Source organism: Dermatophagoides pteronyssinus, unplaced genomic scaffold (assembly GCF_027571235.1).
Source record: "Dermatophagoides pteronyssinus isolate colony J.1.1.1.1 unplaced genomic scaffold, Derpt_VIB-CSIC_2022.12 sq0008, whole genome shotgun sequence".
In the NCBI taxonomy this organism is placed as follows: Eukaryota; Metazoa; Arthropoda; class Arachnida; order Sarcoptiformes; family Pyroglyphidae; genus Dermatophagoides; species Dermatophagoides pteronyssinus.
This window is the reverse complement of record NW_027461532.1, coordinates 2,426,948-2,443,225: the sequence shown is the minus strand read 5'-3', so window position 1 is coordinate 2,443,225 and position 16,278 is coordinate 2,426,948. Positions and strand designations below refer to the sequence as shown.

At 33.5% G+C, this 16,278-nt stretch overlaps 2 protein-coding genes and 1 long non-coding RNA gene across 3 annotated transcripts; 2 read left to right on the top strand and 1 right to left on the bottom strand.

Annotated features, from left to right (window-relative positions):
• The first annotated feature begins 16 nt into the window (after positions 1 to 16).
• Positions 17 to 3,189, top strand: Sec63 (translocation protein Sec63). Its single transcript, XM_075821000.1, has 4 exons — positions 17 to 105; positions 170 to 319; positions 387 to 2,739; positions 2,811 to 3,189. The coding sequence occupies exons 3-4, from the start codon at positions 397 to 399 to the stop codon at positions 3,072 to 3,074; spliced, it is 2,607 nt and encodes an 868-aa protein (XP_075677115.1). The 5' UTR covers positions 17 to 105; positions 170 to 319; positions 387 to 396; the 3' UTR covers positions 3,075 to 3,189.
• On the bottom strand, positions 3,115 to 6,104 carry LOC142645231 (uncharacterized). Its single transcript, XM_075821012.1, has 2 exons — positions 5,786 to 6,104; positions 3,115 to 5,711 (listed from the first exon to the last, which is right to left on the bottom strand). Exon 2 carries the CDS (start codon positions 4,299 to 4,301, stop codon positions 3,198 to 3,200), a length of 1,104 nt encoding a protein of 367 aa, XP_075677127.1. The 5' UTR covers positions 4,302 to 5,711; positions 5,786 to 6,104; the 3' UTR covers positions 3,115 to 3,197.
• Positions 6,105 to 6,120: 16 nt separating this feature from the next.
• On the top strand, positions 6,121 to 7,345 carry LOC142645240 (uncharacterized). Its single transcript, XR_012846384.1, has 2 exons — positions 6,121 to 6,371; positions 6,470 to 7,345. It is a non-coding gene; the product is annotated as an uncharacterized LOC142645240 (long non-coding RNA).
• The last annotated feature ends 8,933 nt before the right edge of the window (positions 7,346 to 16,278 follow it).

Below are 16,278 nucleotides of genomic sequence, written 5' to 3'. Positions count from 1 at the left end.
TGAGAGCAGTATTATGCCGCGTCGGTACTTTTACCTCTGCTCTATATGCATGCATTTTTTTAACACACTCGTGTATGTATCGTCGTCGTCGTCGTCGTCATTGCGGTTGGTTAATGTTTTTTTTTACGTTTGTACACGCGTTCATTCGAAATATTTTTCATTTTGACAGTATCTTTACGAATGTTTTGGTTAAACAATTAGATCGAAAATATAATAATAATAGTCAGCTATCATCTGTGACCAGCTGAAGAAATTTATTGAACCAAAACGATACTCATCCTTTTTATTCATTCATTCATCCATTTAAGTTTTATGTTAGGTAAGTTTGAATTGAATGTTTGTAGTTTCGAAGTTTAACTTGGTTTTCATTTAAAATATTCATTTAGTTAATAAGAAATGGCTGGTACAAAATTCCAATATGATGAAAGTGGAACAACATTCTATTATTTTGTTTTGGCATTCCTAACAATGATCATTGTACCATGTACCTATTTATTTTGGCCACGTGACAAAGATAAAGATGATCGTGATGAACGAACACAATCAACAGAATCGATTGATAATAATTCACCATATAAACAACGTTTCATACAAAAATGTCGTTGTGAGCCTTGTCTTATTAAAGAACATTATATGCAATTAAAAGAACCATCGAAAACAGTTCGTAAACGTTTAACGAAAATAGTATTAATTGTTGCCTGGATTGGATTGATTGCATTTGCATATAAAGTATCTGAAATTCAACCCGATTATGTTACTTTCGATCCGTTTGAAATATTAGGTATCGATCCACAATCATCGAGTGCAGAAATCAAAAAAGCTTATCGTCGTCTATCGTTGATCTATCATCCGGATAAAGAAACCGGTGATGAAAAGAAATTTATGCGAATTACCAAAGCATACGCTGCATTGACCGATGAACAAGCTCGTAAAAATTGGGAAGAATATGGTAATCCAGATGGTCCGGGTGCTATGTCATTTGGCATTGCATTACCATCATGGATTGTTGAAAAAGAAAATTCAGTGTTTGTATTAATGGTCTATGTGTTGATGTTGATGATCGTATTGCCTGTTTGTGTTCGAATATGGTGGTCAAATTCATCCAAATATGGCGATTTTAAAGTGCTTCTTGATACATCACAATTATATCTGTATTTCATAAACAAAAGTCCACAAATGATGCTTCGTCGTGTATTGATGGTCATTTGTGCATCATATGAATTTGATAAATCGAACAATAGTGAAATACAAGAACGACCAACCGATGATGTTGAAATTCCGAAACTAATGAAACAGATTCCAAATCTGGCAATGAATAATAAAGAACGTCCATTGTGTTTTGAATATAGTTTAAAAGCTCGAACATTAATGTATGCACATTTGTTACGAATTCCATTACCATCGATGGCTTCTGAACAGGATAAAAAATACATCCTTACCAAAATTCCCTATTTAATACAGGAATTCGTACAATGTAGCTCACAATTAACTTTTCTTTATTTATCTCGTCGTATTGCAAGATGTCCATCATTGGAAACAATGGAAAATGCAATGAAATTGAATGCTTTGACTGTACAGGCAATGTGGTCGAATAAAAATTCAATGTTACAATTACCACATATTACTGATGATATGTTACGTTATTTTGTTAATCGTCGCCGTAATGTACGAAACATGCAACAATTAGCATCACTGCCTAATGAAGATCGTCGACAAATGTTGGCAAGATTGAGTGATGAACAGTATTGTGATTTGTTGAATGTTCTTGGTCGAATGCCATTGTTGGATGTGGATGTCCGTTCCGAAGTAATCGACGATGAAGATACGGCCACTATTACAGCTGGTGCATTAGTCACTGTATTTGTTAAGCTTACACGACAACCAATGTCAAAATTATTCGAAGATTGTTCACCAGTGGTCAATGAAAATAATTCTTCATCACATTCAAACAATCATCTTCAATCGAGCTTGTCACCTGCCAGTGGTGAACTGGCCACCACTGTTGAACATGATGAACAAGATGAAAATAAATCTTCGACAGTGAAAAAGAATAAACCATGGGAAAAACAATCGAAAAGTAAAAAGAAAGCAAAACCGAAAAAGAAACAACCGTTAAGACAACAACGTCAAAATCAACAACGATCGCAACAACAACAACAACAAAAAGGAGGAAGTTCCGATGTTACCACCAACAAACAAGTAAAACAACAACAATCTGAAGAAAATGCATCGGAAAATTGTTCGGATAAAGAAAGTCATCAGCACAATCATTCAAGAGATAATTCTGGTTCGGATTCGGATTCGGATGCAAGAGAATCAGAACCAATGACGACGACGACCAACAAACCTAGCAAAGAAAGTGAACCAGACGATAATGAAGAATCGGTTAGTAATAGGCATAACGCTGCAAATAAAACACAATCAAACGATGATGAAGATGATTGGTCGATCGTTAGACAGAATCTACCAAAAAAAGAGATATTCAAAGCTGTATCGAAAATATCGCATAGTGTTCATTGTCCTTATTATCCGGAAGATAAACAAGAACATTGGTGGATTTATATAACCGATCGGAAAAAGATGTCACTCAAAACGATACCATACTTTATGACAAATTTGGTGAATCGTGAAGAAGTGGAGCTAAAATTTATGGCACCACAAGAACCTGGATCATATCAATATATGGTGAATGTACGATGTGATTCCTATGTCGATATGGATTATTTCAAAACATTAAAGGTAAACACATTTTGATTTGATTTTCTTTTTTTTGACTTTCTTTTTTTCTCTTTCTCTTTGTGGTTAAATAGTTGGATGTTAAAGAAGCACCAAAAGAAATTGTTTCACATCCACAATGGGAAATGTCCGAAGAAGAAGATGATCAACAACCAGAAGATGATTCAGCTGCATCCGATTCTGATTTGATTGCTACTGATGATGATGATGATGATGATGATGATAATGACGATGATGAAGATGATCATGCTGGCCATCATCATCATCATCATCATCATGCTCGCCACCGAAATGATACTGATGATGATGATGATTATGATGAACCTGAAGACGAATGAATGAATGAATGGTTATTTTATTAAATTATAATAGGCAAAATGTGTTGCAAAAATGTGTTTATTTTTTTTCAATTTATATAATTATGAACATTAATATCATTTATTATCGATTCAATTGTTGCGTTATTTTTGATCATTTTGTGGTGTTGTTGATGTTGATGTTGATGTTGATGTTGAGGTTAAAGTGAGCAATTGCTGCAAATAAGACATGTTGACAATGGAATTGCCCAAACCGACCAAAGTAAACGATTCAGGTTTGTATTCATTTTGAATGACACCACGAGTAACAATCATACCATTGGCTGAATATTGATCCTGAACAATATTGGTACGTCTGTAGAACATTTCAGTCATATCATGATTTGCTTGATTAGTATCGACAATACGTTCGTAGAATATTGGCCATTCTTTTAATTGGCTACCAAACACTAGATATTCGTTTTCGGTCAATAGATAGGCATCTTCACTTCCATTAAGAAATACGGCTAGCCAGCCATGTTTTGCAACCAAAAATACTCGACGATCAATAATCTGATGATTGTTTGTGATTGACATTTGACATGGTCGCATCACAAGTCGATGTTGTGGATTGGTGGTCAATTCGATGGCTACACATCGTCGAATTGTTTCGTCAAATATGGTCTTGCTGAATGCTCCCAATGCATTGGCCAGAAATGATTGTCGAGTGATCGGTCGAAATGATATCTGGACAACGTTTTCGCTAGTATCGGAATCATCATTCTGATCGATGGTGCTGCTTGATTGCATTTGAATTTCATAGCAAACTGCATAGGTAGGCAGCCATTGATCATTTTTGGTTTTATTGTTCGTCTTATATGGATGGAATTGAGCCAAATATGAAGTTTGATTACGACGTAATCGTTTCCGTTGTTGTTCTATTTTCGATTGAGTAAGACCATCATCTTGATGACCACGAATCAAATATTCTTTAAATATAGTATATAGATAGGTTAAATCATCCTGATAGCAATTAGTTTTAGAACGATCTTTACGATAATGACGAATAATAACACCACCAGCTAAATATAAACGACGCATACGATTCATTGACAAACATAGTTGTGATTCTTCAAAATCTAAACCTTCATTACTTGAATCATAATAAATGGCATTTTTTTGACTAGTCGATGTTTTGACAGCCACTGTACTACATTTACTTAATCTTCGTTGGCTTAATCTACTCGTTTTACTTATGTTCGAATCCATTTCACAAATTTGATAAATTACATTGATTGGTAGCTTTTTATTCGAGTTTTTTTGAAACAAAACAATTCATCGATAATAATAATTTTCAATAATGAATAATTCAATTTGTTATTCACATTTGCTTTGTTTGTTTTGTTTTGTTTTTCTTCGATTATCCGAATTGACCTTAATTTGGTCGATAGAGTGCGTAATGATCTAGCGATGGTGTATATAAAATGTTTGTGTTAAGTGAGTGAATTGAATGCCGATGCACGAACAACGATCATTATTCAAACGACGACGACGACAAGATCCGATTCGATCAGATCAGATCAGATCGAATCGGATGAGATGCAAGATGAAGATGCTTATTCTTCTTTTCACATCCCAAGCGATTTGTTTTCATTATATTAAAATCGACTGGTCCAAAAATATATACGACTAGGGGGGGAATAAATTGAAGAAAAATTTTTCCAATTTTCGAGTTTTTTTTTCCTTTTACTTTTACTTATTCTAAACATTGTCAAGATGACACTTGACACGGTTGTTTTGTTTATTTGGGAACCAAAAACAAGGCACGACATTATGGCACTAGAAAATGAATATTATTCGTCGACACACATACGACGAATTAGTAAACATTCGTTTCAAAGAATAAAAAGTGATATATATGCCACAAACATGGATTTTCAAAGCAATTGGAAATTTTCCTTTTTTCTTTCATCAACAACAACAACAACTTTAAGCTTGTTTCTCTGGTGTTTGCCAATTTAGTTATGGATGAAAAAATTCTTTTTCATTCATTCATTTATTCGGGCAGGCAGGCAAGCAGTCAGTCAGTCAGTCAGTCAGTCATTCAGTCAGGCATCCAATTCAATCATTTTGAATAATAAAAAAAAAGTTAGACATTGGATAAGTTTGCAGGCGACAAGACAACAATTTTCTTCTTTGAGTGAATAGGATAGATACATGTTTTGTCGGCCAAAGAAACCAAAAAAAAAAAAAATTTTCTGTATAAATTGACGCCGAATCTTTTTATTATGTGGCAGCGAAGAGCAGAGCAGTGCAGATCAGATCAGTTCAAATAATTCCTTAGGGATGCTTTTACTGTCGATTGATATGAGCGAAGAAGAAGCGAGCCAAAATAAAAATTTTAAATAAATTTGTTTTCGAGGTTCAGTCATTGATCCAATGTTGCTGTTATTAGCTTTGGATATTTGTTTATCGGTTTATATATAAATATGCATGTTTGTTTGGGGCAATGAGCAACCAGGGATTAGCCGCGATACCTTTTTCCTTTTTTCGTTTCATCATCAACATGGCTTTTGGATCAATTGTCAGGCCAAACCAAACCAAACAAACAGCCGGCCTAAATGATTGCCTTGCCAAAGTTAATTGCAAAATGTTTTTTCAATTTCTTTCATTCATTCTCTATATAGAGATGGGAAAATTAAAATGAAAAAAACAGCAGCAGCAGCATTTGTAAATTGAGAATCATTACAAACCCAAGAATGAAGAAGAGGAAGAATGAAATTATTTTAAATCTGCCTCTATTCATGAGAGATGAGATGCCATTATGAATGTTGTTGTTGTTGTTATTGTTATTGTTGATTATGTTGATTGGATGGATCAAGTTTCCCAAAAAAAGTTAGTCTTGTTGTATGTGTTTTGTGGTAAGAAACACACGAGAATCACACACGTACACATTTCGTTCAGAAACACAATTCTTCGACCCGGATTCTGGTCATGTCCAACATTTGCTGCTTTCTTTTGTGTGTGATGATGATTGTGAAAATAGTCACATGATGAATGAAGCCAACAAAGTGCATATAGCGCATTGTTGTCGAACATTAAAATGGAAAAAAGAATTCCTTTTGAATCAAAATTTTTGATGAAATTTGATATTCTAATGACCCTTGCTTGTTTGTTTGTTTGGTAATAAAAAAGAGGAATGATAAAGTCATCAACCTCCCAAAGATTCGTTCGTTCGTTCGTTCGTCATCATCAATGAAGGACAAGTGTCAAGGCAGAGAAACATTGGCAAATTTGTCTTCACCATTTGTCTGATAATTAACGATCCTAAGATATTAGGTAGGTGTTTTCGATAGGCCTTACGGCAATGTTTTAATGAACATCAATTCTGTGTATGATCTGATGGAATTCTAACTTTTTATTCTTGACACCTCTAGTATCAATGTTTACAAAGCCGATTTTGTTGATGGTGGATGTTTATGGTGGTGGTAGTATATCAAAAATCCCAACATGGCTCTCTCACGATCTCTTTTGAAATTGTTTGTTCAAACATTCAAATTCCACAGCCAAACACTATAAAAAAAAAGTTTTATTGTGATAAGTAAACACAACAGAAACAGAAAATTGAAACAAAATTCTGACTGGCCGTTTGATTGATCAATCACAGAAGAAGAAGAAGAAGAAGAAGAAAAAGAAAAAAAACTGGAATCGAATTGATTGAAATAATCAAATAGAATCCATCATCATTGTTGTTTGTTGGTTAGTTGATTTTTTTTCTGGTCTGTCTCGGTGTGACAAGACAAGTCAAGTCAAATACAAAAAACAAACAAACAAACCAGAATTGAGTTACAACCAAACTAAACAATGTGAAGGCTCATTTGATGGCTCTATTCATTCACAAGCCATTCAATTATTCACTATGGCTTTTGTTTAACCGACTGAATGAATGAATGAATGGAATGAATAGAATAGAACTAACGAAAGGGTTGAACGAATGTTTGGCACGTTTCGGATGAATGAATTATATGAATAGAGAGATGATGGTAGTGATGATGATGATGATAATGGTCATTACCATTATTCTCTCTGTTTGCAAGGTTCATTTTCAACAAAAAAAAAATAACATAATGATAATGATGAAAACAAGGGGATCATGTTTCATTCTTTCTTTCTGTTTTGCAGACAAACAAAATGAAAGAAAGAAAAAACAGCATCCTCTAATGACAATAATGAATGAACGAAACGAAAAAAAATCATCATTAGACAATTCGTAACTAATTAGAAGTTGCGGTCGATTTTGCAATTATAACAAACCATACATATAACCAGACATAAAAATACAGATGTTCATTAACCCGTCTATAACCTGATTATCACATTTATTTTTTTTTTATTTTGCTAATGTTGACTGCCCAGCAAATATTGTTACAAGAAAAATACAAACAAAAAAATGCAATGCAGTTAAGCAAGCTGCGCAGGGACTAAATTGATGATGATGAAGAAGAAAGAAGCCCCATTATAAATTGATGACATAATGTTGTTATAAAGTTGTTTTATTATCATCATCATTTGTAATGTTCATTATTTTTTTTCGACCAAAAAAACATTCATTATTTAACTTGCAATTTTAGACACCTTTTATTTTATTTTTATTTTTTTTTTTTTTTTTGGTTATAAATGATGACACCGGGGTTATAATTAATGTGTTCGAATGTCTTGTATGTGTTTGTTCATTGAAACCGAACAGAACAGATCGGTGCTTTGATTTTTTTGGTGATAATGAAAACGAAGGCATTTTCGAACGGGGCTAAATTGCACAAAGGTGGTTTTTGGATTAATTAATTGTCAATTGACGATTTGGACAATGGGCCAGTCATTCCGAATATTCTGGAAAAAAATTAATGAACAAAAGAATATCATCATTACTGATATTTTTGTTGTTTTGGTTGTTGTTCGGAAACCAGATTCTTTCAATAATAATTCAATGGCAAACAGTGTCGGCATTTTGAGATTGAGACATTATTCTGCTTAGGAATATTATTGTGAATGTTTGCCATTAAATATCCGCAATGGTCTAAAGGATGATGATCGACTATGAATGAATGGAATATTAGGACTAGCCATATATGAATGGAATCCAGAAATCAGCATGATTATGATGATTTGATGATTTATGAAGTTGAATACCAAAAACTTGGTGACACTATAGGCAGCCTTTCTTTCTTTCTCTCTCTGTCATCATCATTGGAATCCTCAGTGGGCGCTCTCTTTTATTTTGCTTATGAAAAAAAGAATCTGATTTTGGATGAAGGAAACTGCAAAAAATGGAAAATAAAAGGCCATTTACATGATGAATCTTTATGATTTTTATTTGGGAAATAGCACAAAAAAAATAGTAAAAACCAAAAGACAATTTTCACAAATGAAAACGATGAATCACAAAACCAAATGGTTGGTTGGTTGACAGCCAGCCATAGTCGTCGTATATTGCAAATCGGTCAGATGAATCGGTTTTTGTTTTTTTGGTTTTTCGGAATCGTGGCTTATCTCAAAGATAATTTATAACCGAAAAAAATGGAAGCAGCATCAGCAGCTGTAACATCATAACTCTTAACAAGAAACTCATATCAAACCATTGATTGATTGATGGATGGATCGATCAATCGATCGATTGCTACAAAAAATCATCGATAACTGATCACCTGTACCTGTACCTGCATTGCCATTGTTATGAAGAGAACAGGACCGAAAGAATTTATTTTTTTGAATTATTCATTGGCGATTGGCGACTAACACATCACCACCTTAGATTAAATCGTTGATCAATAATTCATTTCTGATAACGGTAAGGCATGACCAAAATGAACCAAAAAAAAGATCAATAGTCAAATTTTAGCAGTGATAATCCTAGTAGTTTGAAATGGGGAAAAAACAAAAGATTGAAGAATGATAAGGATCATATTATCATATCTTATGAATTATTAATTTGATTCGTGGTGGTTTTTTTTTTTTTTTTTGGTTTTGGTTACACACTACCAATATCGCTATCTCAACAGGTAATGGTAATGTGATCAATGTGTTTTTTCCTGATAGCGAAAAAAATTCTTTGAAAAAATATTTTTCAACGAATTTTTTCATTCAACCAAAAAAACAAAAAACAAAACAAAAAACTCAAATAAGAATCGAATAGAATCTAGTAGAATAGAAGACTTTTCACCAAACAGCAGAGAAAAAAAGAACTAGATCGAATCAAAATTGATTGATCCTGATCGGAAATTCATTTCCTGATCAATGATCTTATTCCGGATTTTTTATCGAAAATGAAGTGAGCGAGCGATTCTTCTTGTTTGCTGGCTAACACAGAAAAAATGAGCCATAACGAAAAATCATTGAATTGGTCATTTCTGCTTGTTTGTTCGTTCGTTTGTATCCATTTCCTATGTTCAATTTATCTTTCTTTCTTTTTCTGGCTTTCTGTGAAAGATGATCACACTGTGTGCCTTTGCCATTATTCATTCATTCATTCATTGATTGTTTGGTTTGGTTTGGTCGGGTTGTTCATAAAATCATTTCACGTTATTTTCAATGAATGAATGAATGAAAAAGACTAACCAGAATCCCTTATAGCTTAACGTATTATGCTAACATAAACTTTTTTTTTTTTTTTTTGAATTGCGTTGATTGCACCACCACAACCACCACCAATGCTGCTGCTGCTGCTATTCTGATGTGTTTGCAAATATCGATAATCCTTTGGCCGAAAAATAAGTTTTTTTTTCTTCTTCTTCTTTGCAAGCAAGCAAGCAAAATCCAATTCTGCTATATATTCTGTATATATTCTGCTGTGCTGTGTGGACAAGGAATTTGTATAAAGAAATTTTCTGGGAATAATGATGATGATGATTTGCACATCATCAATAGAAAATGCTGTGTTGTTGTTGTGGTCATAGGACTTTTCTATCGTTGAGAATTTTTGAATTTGACTATGTTCAATTGACGTTGGTAGAAAAGAGAGATGTCCAAAGACCATTTTTGGCACCTAATCGAGGGAGAGAGAGAGAGAGAGAGAGAGAGAGAGCATCAGTGGTATTTACACACACAGTATGCAAACTATTTTGCATAGAATATTCTGTGTGTGTGTGTGTGTAATGCTGCTCGTGCCCAAATAACTGTCAAACACTATGTCTCTCTGTTTTATTCCCTGATTATCTTTGTATTACAATCTAAGAAAAGTTGCACAATTTGAAGAATTTGTTTCTGAATTTTTTTTCCAATCAAAGCACACACACACACACAGAACTAAAACCTAAAACTTGAGAGGCTCAACACAACAGAATTGCTCTTTTGGTTGGGCGCCCATACACACTATCACTACACAAAAAAAAACATAACCAAAAAAAAGTAATCAGAAATCAAGAAACAGAAAAAGAAAAAAGTTAAAGATTTCCAAGAAGGCACTACATTTCATTTCGATGGATGGATGAATGGATTGATGATTATGTTGTGTGTCGTTTGTTTGGTGTCTCTCTCTCTCTCTCTCTCTCTCTCTTGGAACAACACAGTCTCACGCTAAATGATCATTTCGATCACTGAATTTTTGTTTTGTTTTTTTTGAAGTGTTTTGTGAATATACAGCCAAATAGACATAGACATAGACATAGACATAGACATAGATAGATACAAATCAAACACGACAATCATACATCATTTGGATGTTGATTAATTTACTTTTTGTTTTTAAGTTTTTTTCTCATTTAGGTTTGGTTGTTTGTTTTTTTTTTGTGTGTTGTATTTGGTATTAAGCATCACTATCTTTATCATTATGTTGATCATCCGTATCATTATCTTGATCGTTTGCATTCTGTACAACCGGCACTACTGTTAATTGATCTGAAACAGATTTTATTTGTACTTTTTGTTGTAAATAATCACATTGTTTAGCTGCTTCTTCTTTCATTGATTTTGTTAATTTGAATACGAATGGTGCACGATGTTTTGGTGGACATTTTTTTGGTGTATGTTTTGGTTGTTGACGTTGTTGTTGTTGTGGTTGTTCACTACTACGTTTATCACTTGTACATGGTGAATTTTTTATTAATAAATTACGAACATATTTATCCGAATATGAATCTTCTTTATTAAATGCTTTTGCGATTGTTTGCATTAAACGTTCACGTTGTTGACTATTTTTTGTACTTAATGCTAAACCGGGAAATTTCATACATCTTGGATTATTATTGACCGGTGCTGATTTTGGTTTATTTGATTTATGTTTTTTCGGTGAATGTTGTTTATTTGGTTGACTCATCGTTGATTTAACACTTAGTTAGGCCAGCCAGATAATTTAAAAAAAAATCAAAACATTTAGCCAACCGAATTCATATTAAATATTGCAGATAATTAAATTTCGGTTTGTTTTTTGGAATCGAATTTGGATTTTAATTTTTTTAAAAAAATAATTTAATTTCCAGAAACTTTCCGAAAAAACCCTAAAACGATTCGATTTTTTTTAAAACAGAAATCACAGTCGAAACTTTTTTTAGCTGACTACAGCAGTCATTATTATTTGAAAAAAAAGTTTACATCGATTCCTGCTGGTCTTGTTGGCCGACTGAAATCTGTTTCTTTGGTTTTTTTTTGGATTAATGAACATACAGTCATTAGAGATTTGCTTTTTTGTTCTTTTGGTGGTAGTTTTTTCGGGTTTAATTAAATTGTTTTCGGTTGCCTCGGCCATTATACGACCATTATGTGGTTTTATATATGGGCCAGTGGTGTGTGTGTGTGTGATTTATGATTCAATTGATAAACTCGATTCTCTCTCTCTCTCTCTCTCTCTCTCTCTGGCTCTGTAAAGGTGCCCGGTTGTGCACGGCTGCCTTGATGTTGTATGCAAATGTATCATTCATTCATTCATTCATTGGCCTCTAATCTAATTGACAGTTGTTTCTTGCTGAAAGCTTGCAACAACAAATTGATCGGAACACCGATGTTTCATCACACCAATTTGTTTCAGTGTTGTGTAATATGCAAAAAAAAAAACAAAAAACGAAAATATGCAACATTCCTGGCCCGAAAATCATTCATGGCGCCCATGTTTTTGAATAGCTGCTGCTGCTGAATTGGGTGGATATAGTCATCGTCGTCGATAGGCATTTTTTCAAAAAAATCGATTGAATCAAAAAAAAAAAAAAAAAAGTAAAGTAAAAAATCTTTTGCCTAATGCCTGCGATTGGAAAGAAAGAAACGAAACGAAAAAAATTTGTTCACTTTTTTAAAATGTAATTTTGGATGATGGTTTCCCCCCTTTGCGAAATTCTCTTCATATTCTCTTTCCCCTGTGCGTGCTTGCTTGTGTCTTATGTGAAAGATGCCAGGATGTTTTTTCTCCTTTTTTTTCACAAAGTGATGTTGTAGTGTAGTGTTAAGCAAGCAAATGAATATTTTGTGTTCATTTAGGCGTTTTTTTTTTTGTTGAATCTTTTTCGCTCTCTCATTGTTGGAATGTGTATCTATCTTTGTGTGTGTGAATCAATTAAAATGAAATTTAACTTGTCTCTCTCTCTCTCTCTCTCTCTCTCTCACTCTCTCTCTCTCTCACTCTCCATCTCTGGTTTATGACATGAATGTTTCCATGTTGGCCATTGCCTGCCTGACTACAAGTTGATAAATTGAATCGAATTAAATTAAATTAAATTGATTCAAAATCATAGAGATAGAGATAGTTAGAAGGGCAGATTGTAGATTTTTTTTTTCTTCATGTTTTTTGTTTCACCAGAAAGTGATTGCCGTCTCTCTCTCTCTCTCTCTCTCTCTCTCTCTCTCCAAGTCGACGGCGAGGTTCATTTCAATTTGGATTCGGCAACAACAATGAAATGAAAGGAAGGCAAATACAGTTTGCTTCACCGAATAATTCAATTTGTCTCCATTCTCCCGTTTTTTTTTTTTTTTTGGTTCCAACATCCCAAACAATAATTTTTTTGTTTTGTTTTTGTTTTGTTTTGAAATGAATGATGTCATTGAGATTGGGTTCATATCCTGATCATCATCATCATCATCATCATTATCTATATGAAAAAACAAAACAAAATTGTGACTAAGGTGAAAGCCTGAAGCTTTGAAAGTCGTTTTTGATGATAGTCGTTGATACCGATGATGACGACGACCTTAATCAAGCAAATATACACAAGCACAGACACACGGAATCACGACAACGATTTTTCGAAAAAGAATTCTTGGAATATGAATTTTTGAGCAAAAATTTTTTATTCTTTTCTTTCTCTAATTCTATTTTTTTTCCTATTTCAATCTAAATATGGATGGATGGATGAGAATAGTTTAAGGGGGGTGATGCATGCAATTCGAATGTTTGTGTTTCAACAAAAAAAAAGTGATTCAAACAAACTGAAAAATGAAAAAAAAAGAAAAGAAAAGAAAAGAAAAAAGCTATGAATCGATTTGTATGGCAAGTTTTGTTTTGTTTTTTGTTTCAGTTTTTTTCCCGCGACCGTAGGCTTTCAATCATTTTTTCGTTTTTTCGTTTTTCCCATTTTTTTCCTATGTTGCCTGTCTTTGATTATATATGGGTAAATCATTTTCATATGAATGTTTGGCTGGTTGTTTGGTTCGCATCTTGAGCCATCATCTTTGTTTTTGTTTTTTTTGGCTGACGTTTACGTTATGGTTACGATACACGGTTACCACCGATATTTAAGTCCCAAGTCGATTGTGTATGTATGTATGTATGGTGTGTGTGTGGATGATGGTTATGGTCGATGGAAATGAAATGAAATGAATTTAGTGGTGGGATGCAAAAACACAAAAACAAGAAAAGATGTCTTAACAGTGATTTGGTCGAAGGAGGAGGGGAAAAAACTGAATCACTAAACTGCAGAATCTGTGTATGTGGATGTTAAGCAAATGAAAATGAAATGAATTGAAAACAAACAAACAAAAAATACAGAATTTGGAAACGAATTGAAAAAAAAACAAGATCGCCACAGAGAAGAAGAAGAAAAATCAATCTATGTGATCAAGTTTGAGAAAAACAGAAGAAAAACAGAAAAACAGAAAAACAGTTGTCCAATCGAATTAAAGATTTGAGCTGATCGTCGCTTTATATAAGCTGGTTTTGGGTTTTTCGGGAAATTCCGAAATCGAAGAAAAACAAATCGGGGGGAAACATTTCGGGAAAAACACACATGCAAAGAAACCAGAGAGAGAAAAAAATTTTTCGACAATCAGCATTGCTGGCCATCGGTTCGGTTTGCTCAATTTTCAGTCTTTTCAATTTTTCTTCGTTTTTTTTCGTTTTTCATTTTCCAGTTGATTAGATTTAAGAATGGCCAGCAGTGGTGGTGGAAGAACAAGCCTTGAAATGATGCTTGGTTTGGTGGAACAATTAGAAAATCAAGAAAAATTTCGATTCCATCATTGATCATGATGGAATATCGAATTGAATCGGTTAATAAATTTAATCGAATTCTGGTTCTGTGTGTGTGTGCGTCTCAACACAATAAGATCCAAAATCAGAATCAAAATTGACTTTTATTTTTGCCAATTTTCTTCAATTTTCTAAATAGAAAATAGAATAACCAATTCAGGAAAAAAAAGGAAGACTATTGATAGCTTGGTCACGTTTTTTTTCCTTCTTCCACCAACCATCCATTCAGTCATTTGAAATTAGACTTTTTTTGCTCTCTTTTGAACCGGCCATTCTCGTTCAGTTTTTCACTTTCACATTTTTTTTTCTCACATTGACAAGGTATTAGGCCTATTGTTGTTGTTGTTGTTGTTGTTGTTGTTGGCAAAAGAAAAACAACAACAACAATGATATTTATGATGGTTATTAACCGCCACATCCAGAACAACAACAACAACAACAACAAAAATTATCATAATGCTATGGACAGCAATTCTTTGACTTTTTAAAAGTTTCATTCATTTAAATTTTGTTCAAGTTTTTGGCTGTTTGCCAAAACGATATTTGATGATGCGAATAAGGATGCGGATTCGAATGATGTTATCGATTCTTTTAGTGAGCAAGAAAAGGGTCACTCGTAAAGTGTGTGTGTGATTCTAAATTGGTTTCGGTTTTCACATTCGGATATGATACGATATGGGACGTGTTTGTCTTTCAAAAAAAATCAAACCAATCTTTGTTGTGGGTGATCATCATCGCGTCAACAAGGACTATCATTCTCGATGTCAAATCATAATTGGCAGCGGTCAAAAAAAACTGGAAGAAAATTGCTTGACATTTTTTTTTTTGCTTCAAGTTAATTATTTTTTCCTTGTTGAGAAAAAGGAGCGATGAAAAAAAAAATCCTTAATTGATCAGGACAGCAGTTTTTGGTTTTAGTTTCATCGTTGATGTTTGATGACAAGAATTTGTTCAAAAAAAGAAGAAGAATCAAGAATCAAATTTTTTTTTGTCCGGAGATTTTAGGTTCCGTATTAATAATTATTATATGGACATGTCTTGGTGAAGGACGAATCACACACAACACACACACACACAATCGATACATCGATTCATCATTTGACATCATCGTGATTATATTCTAAACACGGCCATTATTATTTGGAAAAAAGAAAAAAAGAAAAACTGAAAGAAAGAATCGAATTCGATGCCATCCAGATTTGAAAACGTATGCTTGCTGAATGAGAGAGTACATTCTTTGCATTTTATTCTTACCCAAAAAAAAAAAAAAAAAAAATCAAATATAAAATGAAAATCTTTTCTCTCTCTCTCTCTCGACTGGCGGCCACCACCACCACCGACGTGACATTATTATGCTTGACCAGTCGCCAGTTTGTATCGGATGAGGTATATTCTTTTCCATTCTTCACTGGTCATTCAGTATTTTTGGGCGAATGAACGAAAGAATGAAAAAGCTAAACTAATCTCCACACATTTACATGTCTTTCTCTCTCTCTCTCTATTTCTTTCTATCCAAAATTGATTCATCAAACATGAATGATAATATGGCCTCAGCAGCAGCAGAAGAAGAAGAAGAAGCAGCTCATCACATAGCATAACATTCCATTCATTTTGGTAACATGATCGATGAATTTGTGAAAATGAATACAATGGACAATCTTTTTACATTGAATTTTTTTACTACATTGACATGTCAATACTATTGTCTGACTGTCTGAATTTGAATTTGGACTGACAATATTGGTGTGTAGACACATTGGTCAATTGTTTCTCTCTCTCTCTCTCTCTGTCTCTGTCTCTTTG

Bases quoted from the DNA above. Each gene is read 5' to 3' on its own strand.
- Sec63 (XM_075821000.1), top strand. From the start codon at position 397: ATGGCTGGTACAAAATTCCAATATGATGAAAGTGGAACAACATTCTAT. The intron at 2,740-2,810 runs GTAAACACATTT...GTGGTTAAATAG, and splicing joins ATTATTTCAAAACATTAAAG to TTGGATGTTAAAGAAGCACC.
- LOC142645231 (XM_075821012.1), bottom strand. From the start codon at position 4,301: ATGGATTCGAACATAAGTAAAACGAGTAGATTAAGCCAACGAAGATTA.